Genomic DNA, 20,853 nt, shown 5'->3' with positions numbered 1-20,853 from the left:
ATTTTTTTTTTTATACACACTACAAATACACTTTGCCTAGTGGTGCTTTTACACCTGGAGATTGATTTTTTTTATTTTATTTTTTTTTATTGTTACAATGTTGACATTTGTTCTCGATGCAGTTAGCTTTTGCACGCCATCGTTTCAAAAAATACCATAGTTCCGAAACAGACATCTAGGTATGAAAGCACCCACGTTTGACTAGTTAGCGTGGTTTGTTTGACATATGCAAGTACAGCAATTGTGCTCTGATCTGCATCAAAACAATTGGTCCGAGATCGCCTGAATGAGATGGTCTTGGCTCAATTAAAACTGTGAAATGGTTATCATCCCATGCCTAGTCAAAATCTTGAAAATGGTTATCATCCCATGCCTAGTCAAATAGGAAATTGAAAACATACTGAACAATTTACGAAGGCTGTTTATCCGTTAGAGAAATTGACTGCACTGCAGTCTTGGTTTATCTGTTATTTTTCTCTATAATGTAGAGCATTTAATGCATAATTCTAGCCAATGGCAATGCGTGAGAAATCTTACCTCTGATTTATATTTAGTGACTATATCAGTGGGTTTCATTATTTAAAATTAAAGCACAGCTTTCCGCTTATAATGTCTTACTGCTCATCGTCATAAATTTGAAAAAGGACATATGACAGCTGAGCGGGACTCTAACCGTGGAAACTCTGACATATGTGAGGCGAGTTTACTTGCATGTGACTTGTTTTAACTATTTTGGTTTATTTAGAAATTCGCCGTGTGAAAGCGAACCACACCAAGAACAAAGAGAAACATCCCAACAATTTTAATCCCTGTTTTGGAACAAAACAAGCAATCTGACAATGAATGAATGAATGAATGAATGAATGAATGAATGAATGAATGAAGAAATAAACAAATAAACAGACTGATGAATGAATGAACATAATGCATTAATAAGTCACATCCACTGCTTTTAAAGGAAAAACAATCCAAATTCTTCCGTAATACACCTTCTTCATATTTTGTCAAGCTTTTACATTTATTCTGTTTTTTTTTTTTCTTTCCATGATGACAAAGGTATGAATTTTGGCTGAGCTTGCGTGTAAGAATAGCCTTTCAAAGGGCTTCCTGTCTTACCCAGCATCTCCAGCCTTCACACTCTGTTCTAAAGACTCGTTTCACTGTGTGAGTTCGCAGTGTAGCCTGCCTGGGTCATTTCTTTCAAAGGCCTGTGTCATTTCCTTCCGCCTGCTTTCAGGGTCTGGGATGTGGTTTAGTGAGCTTTTAACATTAGAAAATCACTGGATTGCATTACCGCCACACTCTTAAAGGTCCTGCATCCAAGTTAATTTCGCCATTTCATTTTCAGCTTCTGAAAGCGCAGACTCTGAGTATGAAGGAACTAACTGCTTAAAGCTTTTTTTTAAATGTGCAGCTTTGTTAGATTCACAATTTCAATTTAAACATGAAGACAGGGTGGGAAATTTGGCCCCTCCCACTTTATGGTTTTTAGTTTATATAACAGCTCCACCAATCAGAGTTATTGAGTGAAAGCAGTGTCTGACTCATAACAGACTATAATAGTCTGTCTAACATATTCTCTGCTTTAAAATACAGAATTCAAATGAGTCTAATGTGTTTTGTGGTCTGTGCCAACTCACACATATTACCACGGCTTGTGTGTTCGCAATAGAACAGTTTGCGTAACATTAACACAAACCCAGACTTCATTCACTCCATTAAAAAGCATATTTACACTGAATGAATGATCAATATCAGCTTGCTTTGTAGCAGGGAGGACCCTTCAGATAGAGAGTATTTGATTAGTCTGATGAGTGCATTTGAATTTTTCTTCTTTTTTAAATAATTTACTAATGTTTAACAGAGCAAGGACATTTTCACAGTATGTCTGATAATATTTTTTTCTTCTGGAAAAAGTCTTAATTGTTTTATTTTGGCTAGAATAAAAGGCTTAAAAGAATAGAATAATAATAAAATTATTATTCTTAAAAGAATAGAATAAAATATTAAAAGTTTTTAATATTTTAAAGACCATTTTAAGGACAAAATGATTAGCCCCTTTAGGCTAGATTTGTTCCTATCATCTACAGAACAAAACATTGTTATACAATAACTTGCTTAGCTAGTGTGGTACAAACCAAATGGCAAAATGTGTGTTTAAAAGACTGATATAAACATGCTTTTGGTTTGTTAATTGCCCCTAAGTGAATCAACATTTTATCATTTATTTTATCGTCCCCTTTTGTTTCTCAGCTGTGCAAGAATAAAAATAAAATGTTTTTTTTTTTTTTAAAGAGCTCTCTGTTCCACCCCTTTTTCATTCTTCAGTTGAGATTACATCAAACATCATAAAAAATGCACATTTCATCTTTGGTTTTAGGGACTGTATTGTTACACCCAGTGCTGAACACTGATACAAAGCTGTTAAGGAAAGAATAATATAATAGTGGGCTGTAAAATACATTTTACAACTCTCACTCTTTCTTTCTTTCTTTCTTTCTTTCTTTCTTTCTTTCTTTCTTTCTTTCTTTCTTTCTTTCTTTCTTTCTTTCTTTCTTTCTTTCTTTCTTTCTTTCTTTCTTTCTTTCAGAACTTGCAAGCATTTCTGCTGATATGAGAGCTGAACTGACTATGTTATAATGTAACCTGTCAAAAACAATCCTGGGCACATTATTGACTTTGTCTCAGTCCTAGATTTTCATTTGTTTGGTTGCTGCATTGCACATAATGAGGCCAAATTTGGCACAGTGTTTGTTGAAGAAAGAAGAGAGACTTGTAGTAAGGTTAAGGGATCATGTAGACAGTGCAGGCAGATTCACCAGTTACATTACAGTCATAGCAGACAAAGCAATGATCTACCAGAACAGTGACTCACAGCAGGACGTAGACTCGTCTGACATGTCTCCACAATCATCATCCTGATCGCAGCGCCAGGCTTCTGGGACACAGCGTCCATTACCACAGGTAAACTGACCAGCCCGACATGGCTGAGCTAAAGAAAAATAAATAAATAAATAAATAAATAATGTATTTAAATGAATGAATGAATAAACAGACAATTGTTTAAATTTAAAGTTTGTTTTTTTATTTTAGTGTTTTAATAAATGAATAAACAAATAAAATAACAAACAAACATTTAATTCTAATGGCAAAATTCTGAGTATGAAAAAGGTTTTAGAGAACATAATATATTAAAGAATACATAGTAAATAGCAGAGGGGGAATGAGCACTGAAAATCTGTACTTATGTAATAGTGTTACATTGCTAAAATAATACAACTAATTCAACAGAATAATAAAAAAATAATAATAAAATACTAAAAACTACATTAAAACGGATTACAGTACACTTACAGATTAATAAAATATTAAATTCTATGAGCAATTTCATTACATAAATTATTTATATTTGAGAAAAATATACATTTATTTTAAGAATAAAAACCATTACTCAAAATATAAACACATCAAAAGAACATCATCAATAGCATATAAAAAGTTGTCGTTTAAATCAAGACTGGTTTAACTCTAGTTCTTTCTACTAAATCAAGTAAATCAGGCATTCTAATTCTAGTAAATTAATCAATCATATCATATAATATCATATCAACCAACCAACCAACCAACCAACAAACAAACTAACTAATTATATTAACCAACCAACCAATTATATCAACTATCCAACCACCAACCAACCAATCATATCAACAAACCAATCAATCATATAAATCAAACACCCAAACAACTGACTAATCAAACATATCAACCAATTAAACATATCACTTAACCAACCAACCAACCAACCAATCATATCAACCAACCAACCAACCATATCATCCAACCAACCAATCATCTCTACAAAACACCCAACCAATTTACCATTCTGTCATACCAACCAATCAATTAACCAACCAGTCAAAGCAATGATCAATCAATCAATCAATAAATCAACCAATCAACCAATCAACCAATCAATCAATCAATCAATCAATCATATCAATCAACCAACTAAATAACCAACTAATCAAATATTGCACTAGTTTCTAATGTCCATACTCTGAACCAAACATAAAAGGTAATCCAAATCCAACTCTCTAACTAATTTCTTTGGTCTGGTTCACTCTGATGATCTCCACCAAAAGCCAATCATTTACTGATCAAACTTACATTAATGCACCAGAGACAGTTTTCTAGCCAATTCAAGCAATTCTCAGCTTTAGATCATCTTGAATCATCAAATATTAAACGTCTTTAACATCTGCTGTCGATTTGAGCTCCTCACTGATTCAGTGTAATCGCTCGTGTTCCATATCGCTTTGCTTGAACAGCGTCTGTAGAGTCAACAAAGACCAACAGCTGAAAGGTCAGCTTTATCAGAGGCCCGTCAGACTGTTGACAGCATTTATCACATCTGTTCTTCCCTTCCATTGATCGTACAGCACTTAAACTACCGAAAGAGTGCTAACTCCTGGAAATAGGCCAGGTGTTACTCACATTTGTAAAAGGGAGGCAAAATAACTTGACAATCTGTGGCAAGAAAGTTCACTTCAGATAATATGAACTTCACTAAAGATATCTGTCCTCTGAAAGGCTCTGAATTTAGTTCCATGACATAATTTTGACTGAAAAAAAAAAAAAAAAAAAATATATATATATATATATATATATATATATATATATATATAGAGAGAGAGAGAGAGAGAGAGAGAGAGAGAGAGAGAGAGAGAGAGAGAGTAGCTCCTCCCCTTTTTAAAAACGGCAAATTGATTTTCTTTTATAGCCCTGCCAGTCAGAGTCGCTCAGCATCTGACTTAAAACTGTCACAGTCTAAGATTCACTTTAGACCAGATTTCCTCCACACCAATAAAATGCATATTTACACTCTGAACCAGTATAGTACATTATGTGATGTTGCTAGTTGCTTGCAAGCATTGTTCTTGGTTGTAATGAGACAAACATGAAAACAGAGGTTGGAATACATGTGCAGCGTTTACTGTATGTAAAGGATGTTTACAAAATCAAGGCAGGTAAAATGTCAGGACAGGGAGCTACTGATTAAAAGGGATGGCTGACGTGAAACTGATGTTCCGAGTGTTGAGATCACGAAGCGTAAGTGTTTTACAACACCTGCACCGAAGCATGATCCAAAAAACCCAGAAAACGTGATTAGGGTGATTTGAAACACACAGGTCATGTGACTAAAGTTGTGACAATATGTCGTGACATTCATATCAGAATTTTACTCTTTATATACAATTTTTAATGTGAAATGATAGAATGGAAAGAAGGTATTCCTTGGACAATCCACCTAAACATTAAAAATGCATACATTTAGCAAAGCAGCAAGCAGTTATACTTACTTTTATTGTTACATTTGCTTCTGCTATCCTCGAGTAGGGAATAACCAAATAAACTAAATAAACTAAATAAATAAATAAATAAATAAATAAATTGCTAACCATAATGCAAAATCTTAAAATTGATAGATGGATGGATAAATACATACATACATGCATACATACATACATACATACATACATACATACATACATACATACATATAATTAATATAATTAATAAATTAGTGAGGGCCCAGCTTTTCTAATGCCATATACTAGTGTATGAATCTATATAAGGGCGTAGAGCAGTACCTGAACATGTTTTATTGGATTCATCTTCATTATCTCCACAGTCATCAGCTCCATCACAAAGCCATCTCTTGGGAATACAACGGTTACTGGGACACTTGAACTGGTCAATTGGACAACTGTGGTTAGCTGTAAAAAACAACAACACAAACATCACGTTCACTGCAATATTTTCTTTCTGACAGGTCACATTAAAAACTGTAAACATTATTTATGAAGTTGTACTTTAACTTGTAAATGTTTGTAATAACGCTGTTTAAACATAAAATACAGGCATGATTTCATTAAATAAGCAATATTTGCAAAGATTTCTAGTGCAAACAAATCAGAACAACGAATAAAGTCTGGTTTAAAAGGCTGATATAGGTAATTACTTTTTTACACCACAATTAATTAAATACTGTAAACATAAAAAAATATACATTCTAAAACAATATTTAATTTTTTTATAAAACTTTTTTTTACATAATTATGCAAATTATGTAATGAAATAAGCCTATGTAAAACCTGTAAAGTGGCTATGCGAAAAATAAATAAACAAATAAATAAATACATTCAATTAATTATTCAATTAATTATTTAATTAATTATTTAATTAATTACTAAATAAAATTACATATTAAACTTACAGTCTTGTTGTCCATCCCAGTTGTAAGAGCAATAAATAATAACTACTAGTTGATCATTTGGTTTCAGAAGTGGGTTATACGAAAGGCAAAGGCCTCTAGATTATGCTTATTCTACCAAATTAAAATATGATCATGCCTTTATTTTTCATTTTCTAATTAGCACAGTAAGGTCTGACTTTAATTAAACAAAAGTCTTGATGCTTAACAAAAATATTGTACAAGTACAGTATAGAATATGAAGTCATGGTGCAGTGGAAAAATTATTAATATTGTGCATGACTCAAATGAGCTTGAAGGACTGCATTCATACATATTTACAATGACTCAAATAATGTATTAATAAACTCAGCCAGAATGGCAAAGAAAGCATTCTTGCAGGACTCCCAGAGTTCATCAAGATTCTTTGGATTCATCTTCAATGCTTCCTCCTTTATCTTACTCCAGACATGCTCAATAATGTTCATTGTCTGGTGACTGGGCTGGCCAATCCTGGAGCACATTGACATTCTTTGCTTTCAGGACCTTTGATGTGGAGGCTGAAGTATGAGAAGGAGTTCTATCCTGCTGAAGAATTTGCCCTCTCCTTTGGTTTGTAATGTAATGGGAAGCACAAATGTCTTGATACCTCAGGCTGTTGATGTTGGCATCCACTCTGCAGATCTCCATGTGGGTTCTAATACAATAGGTCTTCCAAAGTATTTGATGATTGGGATGGAGTTCAACAGATGATTCACTAGAAAAATCTACCTTCTGCCACTTTTCCAGATCATTAACTAAATGTTCTTATTTGTTGTTCCTACAACTGGGATCGACATACGGTAGTGTATATTGTTATTAAACCCTACAGACAATTGTGATCACAAAAAAGTTAAAAACAAATAACAATAATATTCAATAAAAAAAATACATTTAAAAAGTACCAAAAAAAACCTTAATGTTTTCTTTACATCAGACTGAAAAATACATTTTATTAAAAGCCCAATATATCAAAATTGACATGTGCATGAAAAAAACTGCAGAGTAAATATTGTATCTAAGAATGCAACACGCATTTGCAAGCTTGACATTTTTTTTGACATGTTTTGTTATGCTCCCGACAGCCTGCTCTACATATAAGTGAGTTCATATGCATAATACTCCAGTTTTGTTTTGACACAGCACTTTTCATTGTGTTATTCATCTATTCTCCTGAGCGAGCTTCACATTTATCTCCAAAATATGCGTTTGCCCTTAGGCGTCCGGGTTTATTTAAAGTAGCGCCTGTGTTTTCCTCTACTATTTGCTTTATATAATAATAGAAGCTGCTATTACTCATAACCCAGGATACTCGATGCATCCCCAACAGACGATGATGAGTAACACAAGAAACAGAAGAACAAAACAGATTGGAGGCACTAAAGTTTCAAGCGCATTAAACTATAGGATGTCCCAGCGGAGCAGAAAATTGATTTTGCAATTCTGATTAATTCTGGCAGAACATCACGTTAAAGTATTTCTCATAGTGAAAAATGAGTCTGTTTTAACATGGTGCTTATCTTATTGATTCGCTTTTGAGCTGATTGTGCCGAGCATAGGGGAACATTCTGATACTGGCCTCCTTCCCATTTCATATTGCACTTCTTTTGTTTTTTTCCTAAGATGTCAATTGGAAACTTGTTAATTATCGACAAGTTATTTGCTAACTTTTATATTTATGTAGATGTTTTTTTTCGTTTTTTTTTTTTTTTTAATATGATGCTACCACGTTTATAATGTATTAATTTAGACATCTTGGTCACATCAGGTCATTTGGAGCATTGCAAACTGTAAAAGAAATTGAATAAAAAGTCTATATCTTGATCTATGTTAGACTTATATTTTCCCTTTTTTATTTAGGGCTTATTTGTGCAAAACAAAACAAAACAAAACAAAACAAAACAAAACAAAACAAAACAAAACAAAACAAAACAAAACAAAACAAAACAAAACAAAACAAAACAAAACAAAACAAAACAAAACAAAACAAAACAAAACAAAACAAAACAAAACAAAACGAAAATAAAAAAAGATAATATAATAAAAGAAAAACTAAATGAAAATGAAACCATAAAGACCAAATAAAAAAAATAAAACAAAAACAGAAATGAAAATAAAAAATGAAAATAATATAAAAAATAAAATACAAAATTTAATGAAAATAAAACAAAATAAAAAATAACTTAAAATATAAAAGAAAAAAGAAATGAAAAAAATAATAAAATAAAATTAATTAAAATAAAAATTAAATGAAAATAAAGCAAAAATAAAAATAAAATAAAAATAAATTAAAATAAAGATAAAATAAAAATGAAATAAAAACATAAAATAAAATAAAATAAAAAACAGAAATTAAAATAAAATTAAAATAAATTTAAATATAAATTAAAATCAAATAAAATCAGAAATTAAAATAACAAACTGAAAATAAAATAAAATATAAAATAAAATAAGAAATGAAATGAAATGAAATAAAACTAAAATGAAATTAAATAGAAATATAAAATAAATTAAATGAAAATAAAATAAGAAGTTAAATGAAAAAAACATGAAAATAGAAATATAAAATAAAAAGCATCCTTTATTTCGAATAAGAAATGTAAAAAAATATCCACACATACTGTATATAAAACGTTATAGTTTAAATAGAAATGTGAATACACCAAGACATTACGATCTTAATAAAATAAATGCATAATAATAATAATAATAATAATAAATATAATGATAATAATAATAATAATATTGCCCTGATTTTTGCACGAGTGTTTGTTTGTTTGTTTGTTTTACAAAAAAAATTACAAATTATTTTTTATATTTCTTATTCAAAAAAAGAATGAAACAAATGAATATTGTGCTACTGCTGCAGTGTTCATCATGTTTCCAGGCCAATATAAAAAGGCTGACATCTCTAATACCTGAACAGAATGGAAATTCCGTATCGAGTTATACATCACAGCCATATATAACACTGTGAGCATGCTAGATGATACAGCTTGAGGCTACAGAGATTTCCCGGTTTGGTAAAGCAGACTCAACAGGGATTATATGTCCCTGTCAGCGAGAACAAGCAGAGGAAAACGAGGTACGTACAGCATATGTGAGGCTCCTCATCGCTGCCATCTAAACAGTCATCATCTCCATCACAAATCCAATTGACTCGGATGCAGCGCCCGTTCCTGCACTGAAACTCATCACTTCTGCACCGCTGGGGCTCTTCTTGACCTGCAGAGTCTTCAGAAGGAAAACACAACCAATACAACAACAACTCAACTGCAGGGGAAGAACTTCAGGGAGAACACAGCCAGTCAGACTACAGATAAAGTAACATTGCTTTTGGAGTTATCATGCTTTTTCAGTGTGTTATAGCTTTATCTTTTATAGCAGAACGACAGGACAAAAACAAACATGTTTAAAGCAGCTTAAATTTAATATCTTGTTATTCTGTTTGTTGATTAATGACTTTTATAGAAACGTTCAATTAAGCAATGAATTAGGCATTCAAACAACTGTTCAAAATGACAAATACAATAGAGCAGGGGTGTCCAAACTCGGTCCTGGAGGGCCGGTGTCCTGCAGGTTTTAGCTCCAACGTGCCTTAACACACCTGCAAAGACATTTCTAGAAAGCCTAGTAAGAGCTTGATTAGCCAGCCCAGGTGTATCTTATTGGGGTTGGAACTAAACTATTCAGGACACCGGCCCTCCCAGACCGAGTTTCGACATGCCTGCAATAGAGTCTATGCACACCCACTTTTAATTTCAGCCAGCCTCAGCACTTCTGGTGAACTGTCTTTCCGTCATAAAAATGCAACGTTTAAGGTTTGATTTCTTTAAAAATCTGTAATCTTCACTGCCAGATAGATTTACAATATAAAGTGGTTCTCAAGCTGTCTTTCCACTGCACACGACAGACCGAAAGTCATTCATTTTTATTGGAGAAACCCAGTGGAATCGGCCTGGATGTGATGTATTCCAGTGTTGTCCAAGCAGGTCCATGAGCGCAAGATGAGAAATAGTAGTTATTTTTGGAATCAGAAAAAAAGTTATGTTAAAAAAAACATTTCTATTCACAAATAAGTAATAAAAAATATTATTATATTTAATGTTGTCTCCACACTCCCTCCAAAATTTTAAGTAGTCCATGAGTTTCTAGTATTCATTCATTTAACCATGGTGAGTGCACAGAGAATAAAAAGCTCTTGCTTTTGCATTTCTTTCGTACACCGCCTCGAGAATCAGCTTCTCTCTAATGGTGCACCACAAAACTGAACTTTTTTCTGCTGTCGTGTCTGAATGTAGTGTGCAGTGGAAGGCTGCTTCGGACCTGACAAAAAGCATTGCATTAAATTCCATTTCCCCCCGCCTTGTCTTTAAAATATAACAGTTTATTTTGCCCCAGTATTTTCAACAGAGTTTCTGCGCTCGCCTGCTGATCCTGATGATGCTGGCAGACACACCGCCTTCTGTAAACAATTGGCATTCTCTACAGTGTTTTTGTCCATTTGCTCATGTTTGCATGCCAAATGCATGACAAAACACATAATAAATAAAATAAGCAATTAATAGATAAATAAATACATATATATAAATTAATTAATTAATTAATACAAATATATTCCTGAAAGTAACATATTAAATTCATACTGACATATGAAAAATGCCTAATTATATAATTATTATTATTATTATTATTATTATTATTATTATTATTATTATTATTATTATTATTAATATTATTATTATTATTAATAATAATAATAATAATAATAATAATAATAATAATAATACAATTGATTTCAATAGTAATAGTAATTTACCTTATTCATCTTATTTATTTTTTTTATTAAAAAAAAATAAATATCTGCAAATTTTTTAATTAAGAACAATAAAAAAATATTGTCTTGTTTTGAGAAATAATGTGCACGAATTGAGTAAATATTGTTTAAAACAAGCAAAATATTCTGACTGGGATAAAAAAAAAATGTTTTTCATTTAAAACAATATATTTTTTTTTACCCCACTGACAGATTATTAGCTTGTTTTTTATGAGGAAAATCAATAAGTTTTTCCATATTCAGTCAATACAATAAGTTTTGCTTGTCTAGAAAATGCTTCTTGATTTAAGAATATTTAGATATTCAGACTGGAAACAAGACACAAAAATCTAAGTAAGAATAGCAGTGCTGTCCTCCATAGTCTTGCAATTCTTGTACTTATTTATTTATTTTTATTTTTTTTGTGAAGATATTAAAAGCCTACCAGAGCAGGTGAGATTATGCTTGTCCAGGTGCTGGTTGTCAGCACATGCGCAAACTCTGCCTCCTGGGACGGCCAAACACAGGGTACCACAACCACCATAATTCACCCGGCAGGGATTGTCACCTAAAAAACAAACATAAGCCTAAACAACGGATATCTACAAATCTTCCTTCCCACTGGCAGGATGGCTGTTTGTGTGTTCATCCCTTTATGGCTTTTAGCAACGTCTCTCCTTGAAACAGGGAACATAAAGTTCTTCTTCACTGCCCACTCAGAACCAATTTCCAGCTCTTCGGGGAAGCCGGTGCTACGCGAGGGCATTATTTTTAATCACACGTCAACTAAATTATGGCAAACAGTGGAGAAGAGAGCCATTTGACACTCTTTTCCTTTCGCAGACATAATTCGTTGTGTGGGCAATGACACCTATGAAGGGGGAGGAGAGGAGAAAAAACGCAGTTTTGTGAGGAAACTGTCACTTATTGAGTTGAGGCATGGGGACAATAATAAGGTTTCATTTAGAGAGGGGTTGAAAGGCATTGCCTGAACCAATGAGATAAAAACTGTTTTGTAATGGCCAATCTGCGGTACTCCAAAGAGCGGAAACACAATTAATCTTTCTCCTGACAACAGCTTTGAAGAAATGGTCTCTTCTGCTGGGAACATAGACTGTAGTCGGGATGATCATATTTTCACTGGAGAACTGGAAATATTTTCACCTTGAAATCAGAATCAGATATTATTTGGGGATGTGGAATTTTTAACCGATACCAATAATCGATATCCGTTAACACTTCAGATTTGGAGACAGGTAATATGTTAGCTACTAAATTTTGGAGACAGGAAATATGTTAGCTGATAAATATGACAAAAAAGGTCAACACAGTAAACAACTGATTTTATTTGAAAATCTTACCTTCTGAATTGATCTCTAAACATTATTAACGCAGATACTCATTTTAGAACACAAATCCATAAGAAGAACTTAAAATAATAATTTTTGATCGTATTGATGAAACAAACAGACTTGAAAACTGTAAAGGGTCTGTTTTTATTGGTATATAGTCATAAATACAACTATTCTTTTCTATTGCCAAGTTTCTTTAATATGAATTTAACTGCCTGACCTAAAAATAGCATAATTTAAGCAACAAAAGAGATGGATTACAAAACAGAAACTAAATCTTCTTTATGGGATCAGTTCGATCGCATTTCTAAGACTCTACAATACAGATTTAGGAAATTTTAATTACGACCTTCTCTTTTAGAATTTAAGCCTTTTTTTTAAAAAAATGCAAGGATCCGCAGATAATTCTTAATTATTATTATTATTTGTTAAATTAGAGTCTTAATTATTATCTAAACAGGCCAATTTGCTTGTAAAAAATGATAAAAAGCATAAAAAATCAGGATTAGTGCACCTTTAGTAACGACAGTCTTCCACCCTCACCTCGTCATAAATCTCAATGTTAACACTGCAAGTTGGATGTCAAGATGAGAATATTTAAACCATGCAACAAGAGTGCTGGTCCCAACTGTTCTCCAAAAAGCGAGTCGCTCTGACAAGTGTCATACTGTCTGCTTCCCTAAAAACGCAGCGCCCTCAGGTAAGCTGGAGATGAAACATGTGTGAGTGGAGCACACGGCTGTGTTCGTGTGTGTTCGCTAGGGTCCCGCTGAGCAGCGTCCCTCCCTCCGTGTGTTATGACTGGCACTTATGAGGGAGGATGACAGTAATCATCCCTCCTTGCCTCAAACAGCCACACAGAGTTAAACATCCTAAACAGAGCTGCGTCCCTCACTTCAGCAGATTAAGCCCACCCTCTCCACAGTGCAGCTCCTGCTCGCTCCACACTAATCAGAGGGTAAAGAAAGAGAAATCTCAAATAGCTGTGCTGTGAGAACGTCTCAATTATTGTGAGTTTTCTGAAAGAATGCACTAGGCCATGTTGCATGTGGTTTGTGTGTGTGTGTGTGTTCAATTCATGCATATTATAATTAGATAAAAACAGATTATCGTGTGCCAATTTTTTTTTAAATAATTAAAACCCAGAAAGCTTAAAAATTTGTTTTTCAAATGGAATATTTAAGTCATAATTTTATCTTGATTTTATCAATTTAACAAAAATAAATAATAATAAAATAAATAAATAATAATAATAATAATAATAATAATTAATTTATTAATTTTAAAATGTATTAAAATATTTATTAATGATAGTTCAGCATTTTCTAGTGCATTATTAATTTCAAAAGTTGTGCTTTTTAACATTAGTTAATGTGTTTAATAAATAAATAAATAAATAAATAAATAAATAAATAAATAAATAAATGAATAAATAAATAAATAAATAAATAAATACTGTAATAAAAGTATTTGGCATGTTTTACTAAAATACATTAACTAACATTAAGCCTCCTGCCGTGTTCACCTCCCGTCCCCTACTTTAGCGTTCCTGGTGAAAATTGACCGGTCTGTTTTAACTGCTGTTAAATTAGCACAAAAACTTTTTCAAAACCAAATTTTTATTCAACATTCGTTAGCTGTGAACAGTTTCTCAAAGTACTGTTTAACATGAATTTATTAAATTAGAAATAAAATATAAGTAAGTGAGTTGAGGTGGTCTACAGTATATGGGGATGTTTACTGTCTGATAAATCAATATAGTCTTGATACCCATTCATTTCCTATGGCGGTCACTTTTGTACACCACATGTGTAACAAGGTTGACTAAAATGATCAAAATTCAAAAGAAAGAGGCAATCATCACTTTTATATGTTCAAATGCATAGTGTGGAGGATATTATAAAAGTTTTATAAGTTGTAAATCGAGTTTGCATGTTCTCCCTGCGTTCGCGTGGGTTTCCTCCAGGTGCTCCGGTTTCCCCCAGAGTCCAAAGACATGGGGTACAGGTGAATTGGGTAAGCTAAACTGTCCGTAGTGTATGTGTGTGAAAGAGTGTGTATGAATGTTTCCCAGAGATGGGTTGCAGCTGGAAGGACATCCACTGTGTAAAACATATGCTGAATAAGTTGGCGGTTCATTCCACTGTGGCGACCAAAGATTAATAAAGGGACTAAGCCGAAAAGAAAATGAATGAATGAATGAATGAGTTGTAAATCGGTCAGATTAGACCCAAACACGACAGAAAGGTTAACTAATGTAACATTATTGTAAAGTGTTAGAATTTAAGGTACTATTTTGTATTTTTGTCCATTTAATTTTCAATCTAAATAGAGGTTTTGGTTCTCCATAAATGTTTCTGTTAAAGCCCTGATTTCCAGGTTTTGCTCTGTTTATTTCAGTGTTGTCCTCATGTTTTTCTTGCCATTCTCCTTAAAATGACCTTTTCTTGTGTTTTCTAAGTGACCCTGATTAGTTGGCTTGGTTGCTTATTATCTCCATCCCCTTGTTTCCTGCTCAGTATCCTATTGTCTGCATCACTATATATACTCTTTTGTCTTAGCTTCTTATTCTTTGCTTTTGCCTTCCCTTTGTTTTGTTTCTGTTTCTGAACTGCTTAAATTAAATCCCTGTTATGCTGCATTTGCATCCTCCACCTCTTTTATACTCTACGCTAGACAGTGACAGTTTCTTCTTCTTATCAACAATGTTTTTAATTAAACATTTTGGTCACACTTTATACAAAGTGGCCTTAACTCGCTGATCTCAACCACAAACACTGCATGTTTTGGATGCCTTTTTTGTCCGTCAGACCCATTACAGGTCTTTCAGTCTCTGTTAATGAGCTGATGATCTGAATCAGGTATATTGGGCAAACCTTATTTTGATGGTCCGTTTGTTGAAGTTACATCGCAACTACATGTCAACTAATTATAATTTAATTGTAAGTAGACTGTTAGGTTGTGGTCAGGGTTGGGGTTCGGGTTAGTGTTAGTGTAAGTTGACATGTACTTGCAAAGTTTCTTATAGTCAGTTAAATGTCTGTTGAAGGAGATGTATCAGCAGATATTAAGCAAACAGTCTACTAATACTCAACTCGACCATCAACATGAAGTGTTATAGGTATATTTGGTTAGGGTTACATGGAAAATGTGCAGACCTGGTGGTCGTCCAGGAACATAGTTGAGAAACACTGCCTTAACTAATATGTATTTACACTGTAGTTAAATATTTGTTACAATGTACTTACAGTGTAAATACAAGTTTTTACATTGTACCTATGATTGAATAAATACCTGCATGTAATTACATCATTAATTTCTGTAATTACATATTTAATTACAATGCTGACCATCCATTAAACCTTAACCCATCATTCAACTCACCCATACCACCAAACCTGTCCCTAAACAACCCTTAATCAAACCAGAAGTGTTCTGCAATACATTACGAACACGGTAAGTAGATTGTATTTATTTTTTGATGCAAGTAAACAGTAGTAAAGGCAAATTAATATAAAGTAAGACCAACTTTTTTTATTAATCTTACCAAGACCAAACTTTTAAAGTAGGTTTGCATTAAAAAAAGGTTTACGATGGTAAAATAACAATACATTTTCCAAAATTATCAAATTCACTTCAAAACAAAGCAATCATCCTGAATCAGCAGTACAAAATGCAAACCTTTAAAAAGTATGTACCTACTCTTCTCAAAAGCTAAATTCACTAAATCCATCTTCCTGGCATTGCAAATCAAGTTCCTCTGTGATGTGGCCAGTTTAATTTACATTCCAACGTAACATTAAGGATTAAAAGGGGAAAAGAAAATTCCAAGCATGACTCATTAAACTATCATTCTGCAAATTCTTTTCATTCATAGGTTAAAGTGGCCTTACCCAGCTGGCTTTGTGCATCATAAACTCGGAGCCCAAACAGAGGAGGCCGTTCGCTTCTCAGCAGACTGACTTCAGCAGAGAGCAGATCCAGCTGGAAGATGGAGGCGTTCATGTACTCCGTCCAGAAGATGGAATTCTGGTACTGCGCAATCCCAAACGGGTGATTGAGTTCCCTGCCACTGTACACAACCTACAGTCAACAGCACAAAAAACACATTACTATGCACTGTTGAGACTGTGGGAGAGGATAAACATTTTATTCTCTCCTCAAAGTCAAACAGCAATGGGATGAAGAGTTTAAAAAGTCATCTCAACAATGTTCCAAAGCTTCAAAGATATGCCGGAAAACTCTGAAAATGTACTCTCGTTTTGCACGACTTGAATTTTTCCAATATCAAATCCTCCAAGCTAAGCAGTCAACATATAGTATGCAGCGCTACATGTTTTTTCTGTCAAAGTGTGTCTCGTTAATAGAGCCATTCAGTCATGACGTCAATTTCTAGGCCTATCCAGAAGTCTAATTTGCCATGAGTTCCCTTAGGAATTTCTAATGGGATTTTATAATAATGGCTTTCGATCTCAGTAAAGTAAAATTCTGTGGTGAACATTACTTGAAAAGACATTCTTATTCTTTGTAACAGCAAACTTTGCATACACTATCGGAAACAAAGATACAAAAGCTGTCACTGGAGTGGGAAGTTTACAATAAGTACATGTTTTAACATAATGGCTCCACGCTTGTATCTAAAAGGTACATATTAGAGCATAAAGTAGTACGTATAAGGCACAAAAGTACTGCTTAAAAGGATAGTTCACCCGAAAAAAACACTATTTACTCAGTGGTTTCAAACATTTATGATTTCCCTTTTTCTGTTAAGCGCTAAAAAAAAGATATTTTGAAGAAAGCTGAAAACCTGTAACCATTGACTTCCATGATAGGAAAGCCAAATACTATTAAAGTCAATGGTTACAGGTTTCAAGCTTTCTTCAAAATATCTTCTTTTAAGTTTAACAAAGTAAAGGGTGAGTAAATAGTGATAGAATTTTCATTTTTGGTTGTACTGTCCCTTTAAATGGCAGCCATTGTAGCTTTTAAGAAGATATTTTTTAAAAAGCTGAAAACCTGTAACCATTGACTTCCATGACAGAAAACCAAATACGATGGAAGTCAATGGTTACAGGTTTTTAGCTTTCTTCAAAATATCATCTTTTTTGCTTAACAAAGTAAAAAATGAGTAAATAATGACAACATTTTCATTCTTTTGGAGTAAACTTTCGCTTTAAATAGCAGCATTTGTAGCGTTAAGAAGATATTTTGAAGCAAACTGAAAACCTTTAAATGTTGACTTCCATGGTGAAAAAACCCAAATATAATGAAAGTCAATGATTACAGGTTTCCAGCTTTTTTCAATATATCTTATTTTGTGTTCAACAAAGTTACGGGTGAGTAAATAACCACAATTTGTTTTTTTTTTTCATTTTTGGGTGAACTACCCCCTTTAAATGGCAGCATTTGTATTTTGAAGAAGATTTTTCGAAGAAAACTGAAAACCTGTAACCATTGACTCCCATGATAGGAAAACCAAATACTATGGAAGTCAATGATTACAGGTTTCCAGTTTTCTTCAAAATATCTTCTTTTGTGGTGTGCAAAGTAAAAGGTGCGTAAATAATTACATAATTTTCATTTTTTCGGGTGAACTATCCTTTTAAATTGCAGGATTTGTAGCTTTAAAGTGAAGTCAGATCTCAAAAAATGTCTCTGCTTAGAAAATATGCTTGATTTGTAGCATTAGAAGTATTAGCAATTCCAAAGGTTTTATTAGCAACATATTAGACACAACATTCACACTCAAGGCACGTGTCTGATGATCTAGAACAAATTCAGGAAGGTTAGCCTCATAATAGTTGAGCAAACTCAAGTTGTTTGTGGTTTGAATGAAAATCGAACATTATATATGTTTGCACATATGGCGTCAGCTGTGTCCTTTTTCTGCTGTTCAAAAAAACTCTTCTGTGGCCTCATGGTGTCCATCAGACGCACACTTCAGAATTTCAAAGCAAGTAACTCATCATCCAAGTACTTTTCGCATGTTCTATGACTATTGGCAATTGAGACATACAGTGGAGATCTAAACTAGAGAAAAGTTTTCTAAATTTAGAGGTCACTGCTTAATACTATTTGAAGTTTTCTTAACACTAGCAACTGAGCAGTTTTTTTGAGCAGTACAATTATCGATGAACAATTTTATTTATGCTTAATGATGTTGACAAAGATAAATACATACTGTAATAAATGTATAGTTCAGTGTTTCATATTAGTACAAACATTAACTAACATTAACTAATGGAGCCTTATTGTAAATTGAAAAGTTACAGCAGGAAAAATAAATATTGAACATCTCATTTTTCTCAAAAAACATATTTCTAAAAGAGCAGCTGACTTGACGTTTATATATATATATATATATATATATATATATATATATATATATATATATATATATATATATATATATATATATATATATATATATGTATGTATACACACACACACACAAAAAAAGGAATTCTATTTAGTCTACACATTAAGTTATGTGTAATAAAATGAAATGGCGCAGGGAAAAAGCATTGAACACATGAAGTTAGGGAGCTGTACAAAGGCAGTAAAAGCCCAGACAGCAGCTAAATGTCTCAGTAGTTTTTCAGCAACCCTCTGCCATTTGTCAGTGTAAATTAATATCAGGTGATTCAGTCCAACATCTAAATTACCAGGATGAGGAATATGAAACCAGAGTGGACATTTAAGCAACACAATGATCCAAAACACAGCCAAGGAAATTCTCAAATGCTTTCAGAAAAGGAAAATCAAGCTGTGGAATGGCCCAGCCAATCACCTGACTTAAATCCAATGTAAAATACAAATTAACATATTGCTGTTCATGTTCTGAGTACAAAAAAGTCAAATTAGACACTTGAAAAGGAATAATTTTCACAATTAGAGAACACTGTTAGAGATTTGTGGTCATTTGGCACCTGGTTTTAAATTACCTAATTATACGGGGGGAAAAAACAAACAAAAAAAACATTTTACTGGCACACTGACTTTACAGTTGTCAATGACTTTGACAAGCCTTAACTAGATTTAAGTTTCCCAAAAATACTTGTTGTCCTAAGAAGACAAATGCACAAGATGACAGAATTAAACATTAAAACAATTCTACTTACCATTCTGCCAGTGCCATTGAGGTAAATCTTCTCAATGTGATCATAATAGGCATCACACCAGTACATGGTACTGGTGCCATGATCCAGAGTGAGTCCATTAGGCCAGAGCATGTTTGATGTGACAAATATTTTCCTATTAGATCCATCCATCCAGGCTTTCTCTATTCTCCCAATGCTGTCGTTCACTTCATCCTCTTCCCAATCGGTCCAGTACATCCAACTGTAAACACAACCATAACTCAGTCAGTGTAGCCTTTGAAAACAGCGCTCGTTTTTACTTTTGAAGCAGCCAGGAATATCAATCAAAACTCAACTGGCTGGAAGAGACTGTTTACAGTTAAATTAGACTCAAACAATTTGCCTTCAGGTCTTAAAAATGCACACTGGATGTAGCAAACAGCATATGCTTATAGTCTCCCTTCAATTACTGTATGTTTTATGGAATATTGCAGTGGTCATATTGCATTATAAATTATTTATCCATTCGCATATTAATGCTGTTAGCAATAAACTTCAATCAAAATATATATCTACAAGGTAAAAATGAAGTGAGTACAATCATTGCCTTAGATGTGACAAGTTTAAGAAAAAAAAAAAAAACTTTGTGCTTTGAGTGCCCAAAAGACCTATATAAATGCAATGAATTGCAATACAGTTACATGTATAATAGGCAGAAAACCATAAAATGTGTAATGAGGTATGATAACTGTGTTTGTGTTAATTGGTGATTTTTAATATATAATAATTTCAATTCATACATTTATGTAGCGGAGTAGGCAATCCAAATGCAGCGTCTTTAATTGCAAGAGTAGTCAGTCAGAAGGTGGTCAATCTCAGGAGAAAATAGGGATCATACAGGGCAATTCAAAAGAGTAGTCGAGTCACATGCAAAGAGATCAGTCCAGGTGACTAACAGCAAAAATCAATAAACAAAGCGATGGTCTGGAAACATGCCATGGAACGGAACAAACAAGACAAGGAAATACTTCCTAATGCTACAGTTAACTAAGAGTAAGCAATGTGAATGAGAAACAGAAGTGTATATATAGTCCATGTAATGAGTGAAAACAAGCTACAGCTGTGTCTGTGTGCGAGTGTCCGGATGATTGTCAGCTGTTGCAGGAGTTGATGGGTGCAAAGAGTTCTAGGAGTTTTAGTTCTGCAGAAATACCAGAATAAATTACCAGCATGGATAACAAGGCTGGCGATTATGACAATATTATATATTTGTTGTATATTTTATATATTGTATATATTACATTATAGAGAGAC

General features: G+C 33.1%; 1 protein-coding gene across 4 annotated transcripts in view; it reads right to left on the bottom strand.

Moving 5' to 3' along the window:
* Nucleotides 1-20,853, bottom strand: part of lrp1bb (low density lipoprotein receptor-related protein 1Bb) — a 631,192-nt gene that overhangs the window by 267,500 nt on the left and 342,839 nt on the right. For all 4 annotated transcript variants that reach the window (XM_087268160.1, XM_087268163.1, XM_087268161.1 and 1 more), the window contains 6 exons: nucleotides 19,582-19,801; nucleotides 16,354-16,543; nucleotides 11,554-11,676; nucleotides 9,386-9,526; nucleotides 5,652-5,777; nucleotides 2,876-2,992 (listed from right to left, as the gene is read on the bottom strand). In XM_087268160.1, the coding sequence (XP_087124286.1) occupies nucleotides 2,876-2,992; nucleotides 5,652-5,777; nucleotides 9,386-9,526; nucleotides 11,554-11,676; nucleotides 16,354-16,543; nucleotides 19,582-19,801 (917 nt within the window). The remainder of the gene's footprint in view (nucleotides 1-2,875; nucleotides 2,993-5,651; nucleotides 5,778-9,385; nucleotides 9,527-11,553; nucleotides 11,677-16,353; nucleotides 16,544-19,581; nucleotides 19,802-20,853) is intronic.

This window comes from Danio rerio, chromosome 9, assembly GCF_052040795.2.
Source record: "Danio rerio strain M-AB ecotype USA chromosome 9, GRCz13ab, whole genome shotgun sequence".
Lineage (NCBI taxonomy): Eukaryota > Metazoa > Chordata > Actinopteri > Cypriniformes > Danionidae > Danio > Danio rerio.
The sequence above is the reverse complement of the archived record's forward strand: the minus strand, read 5'-3'. Positions and strand labels throughout refer to the sequence as shown.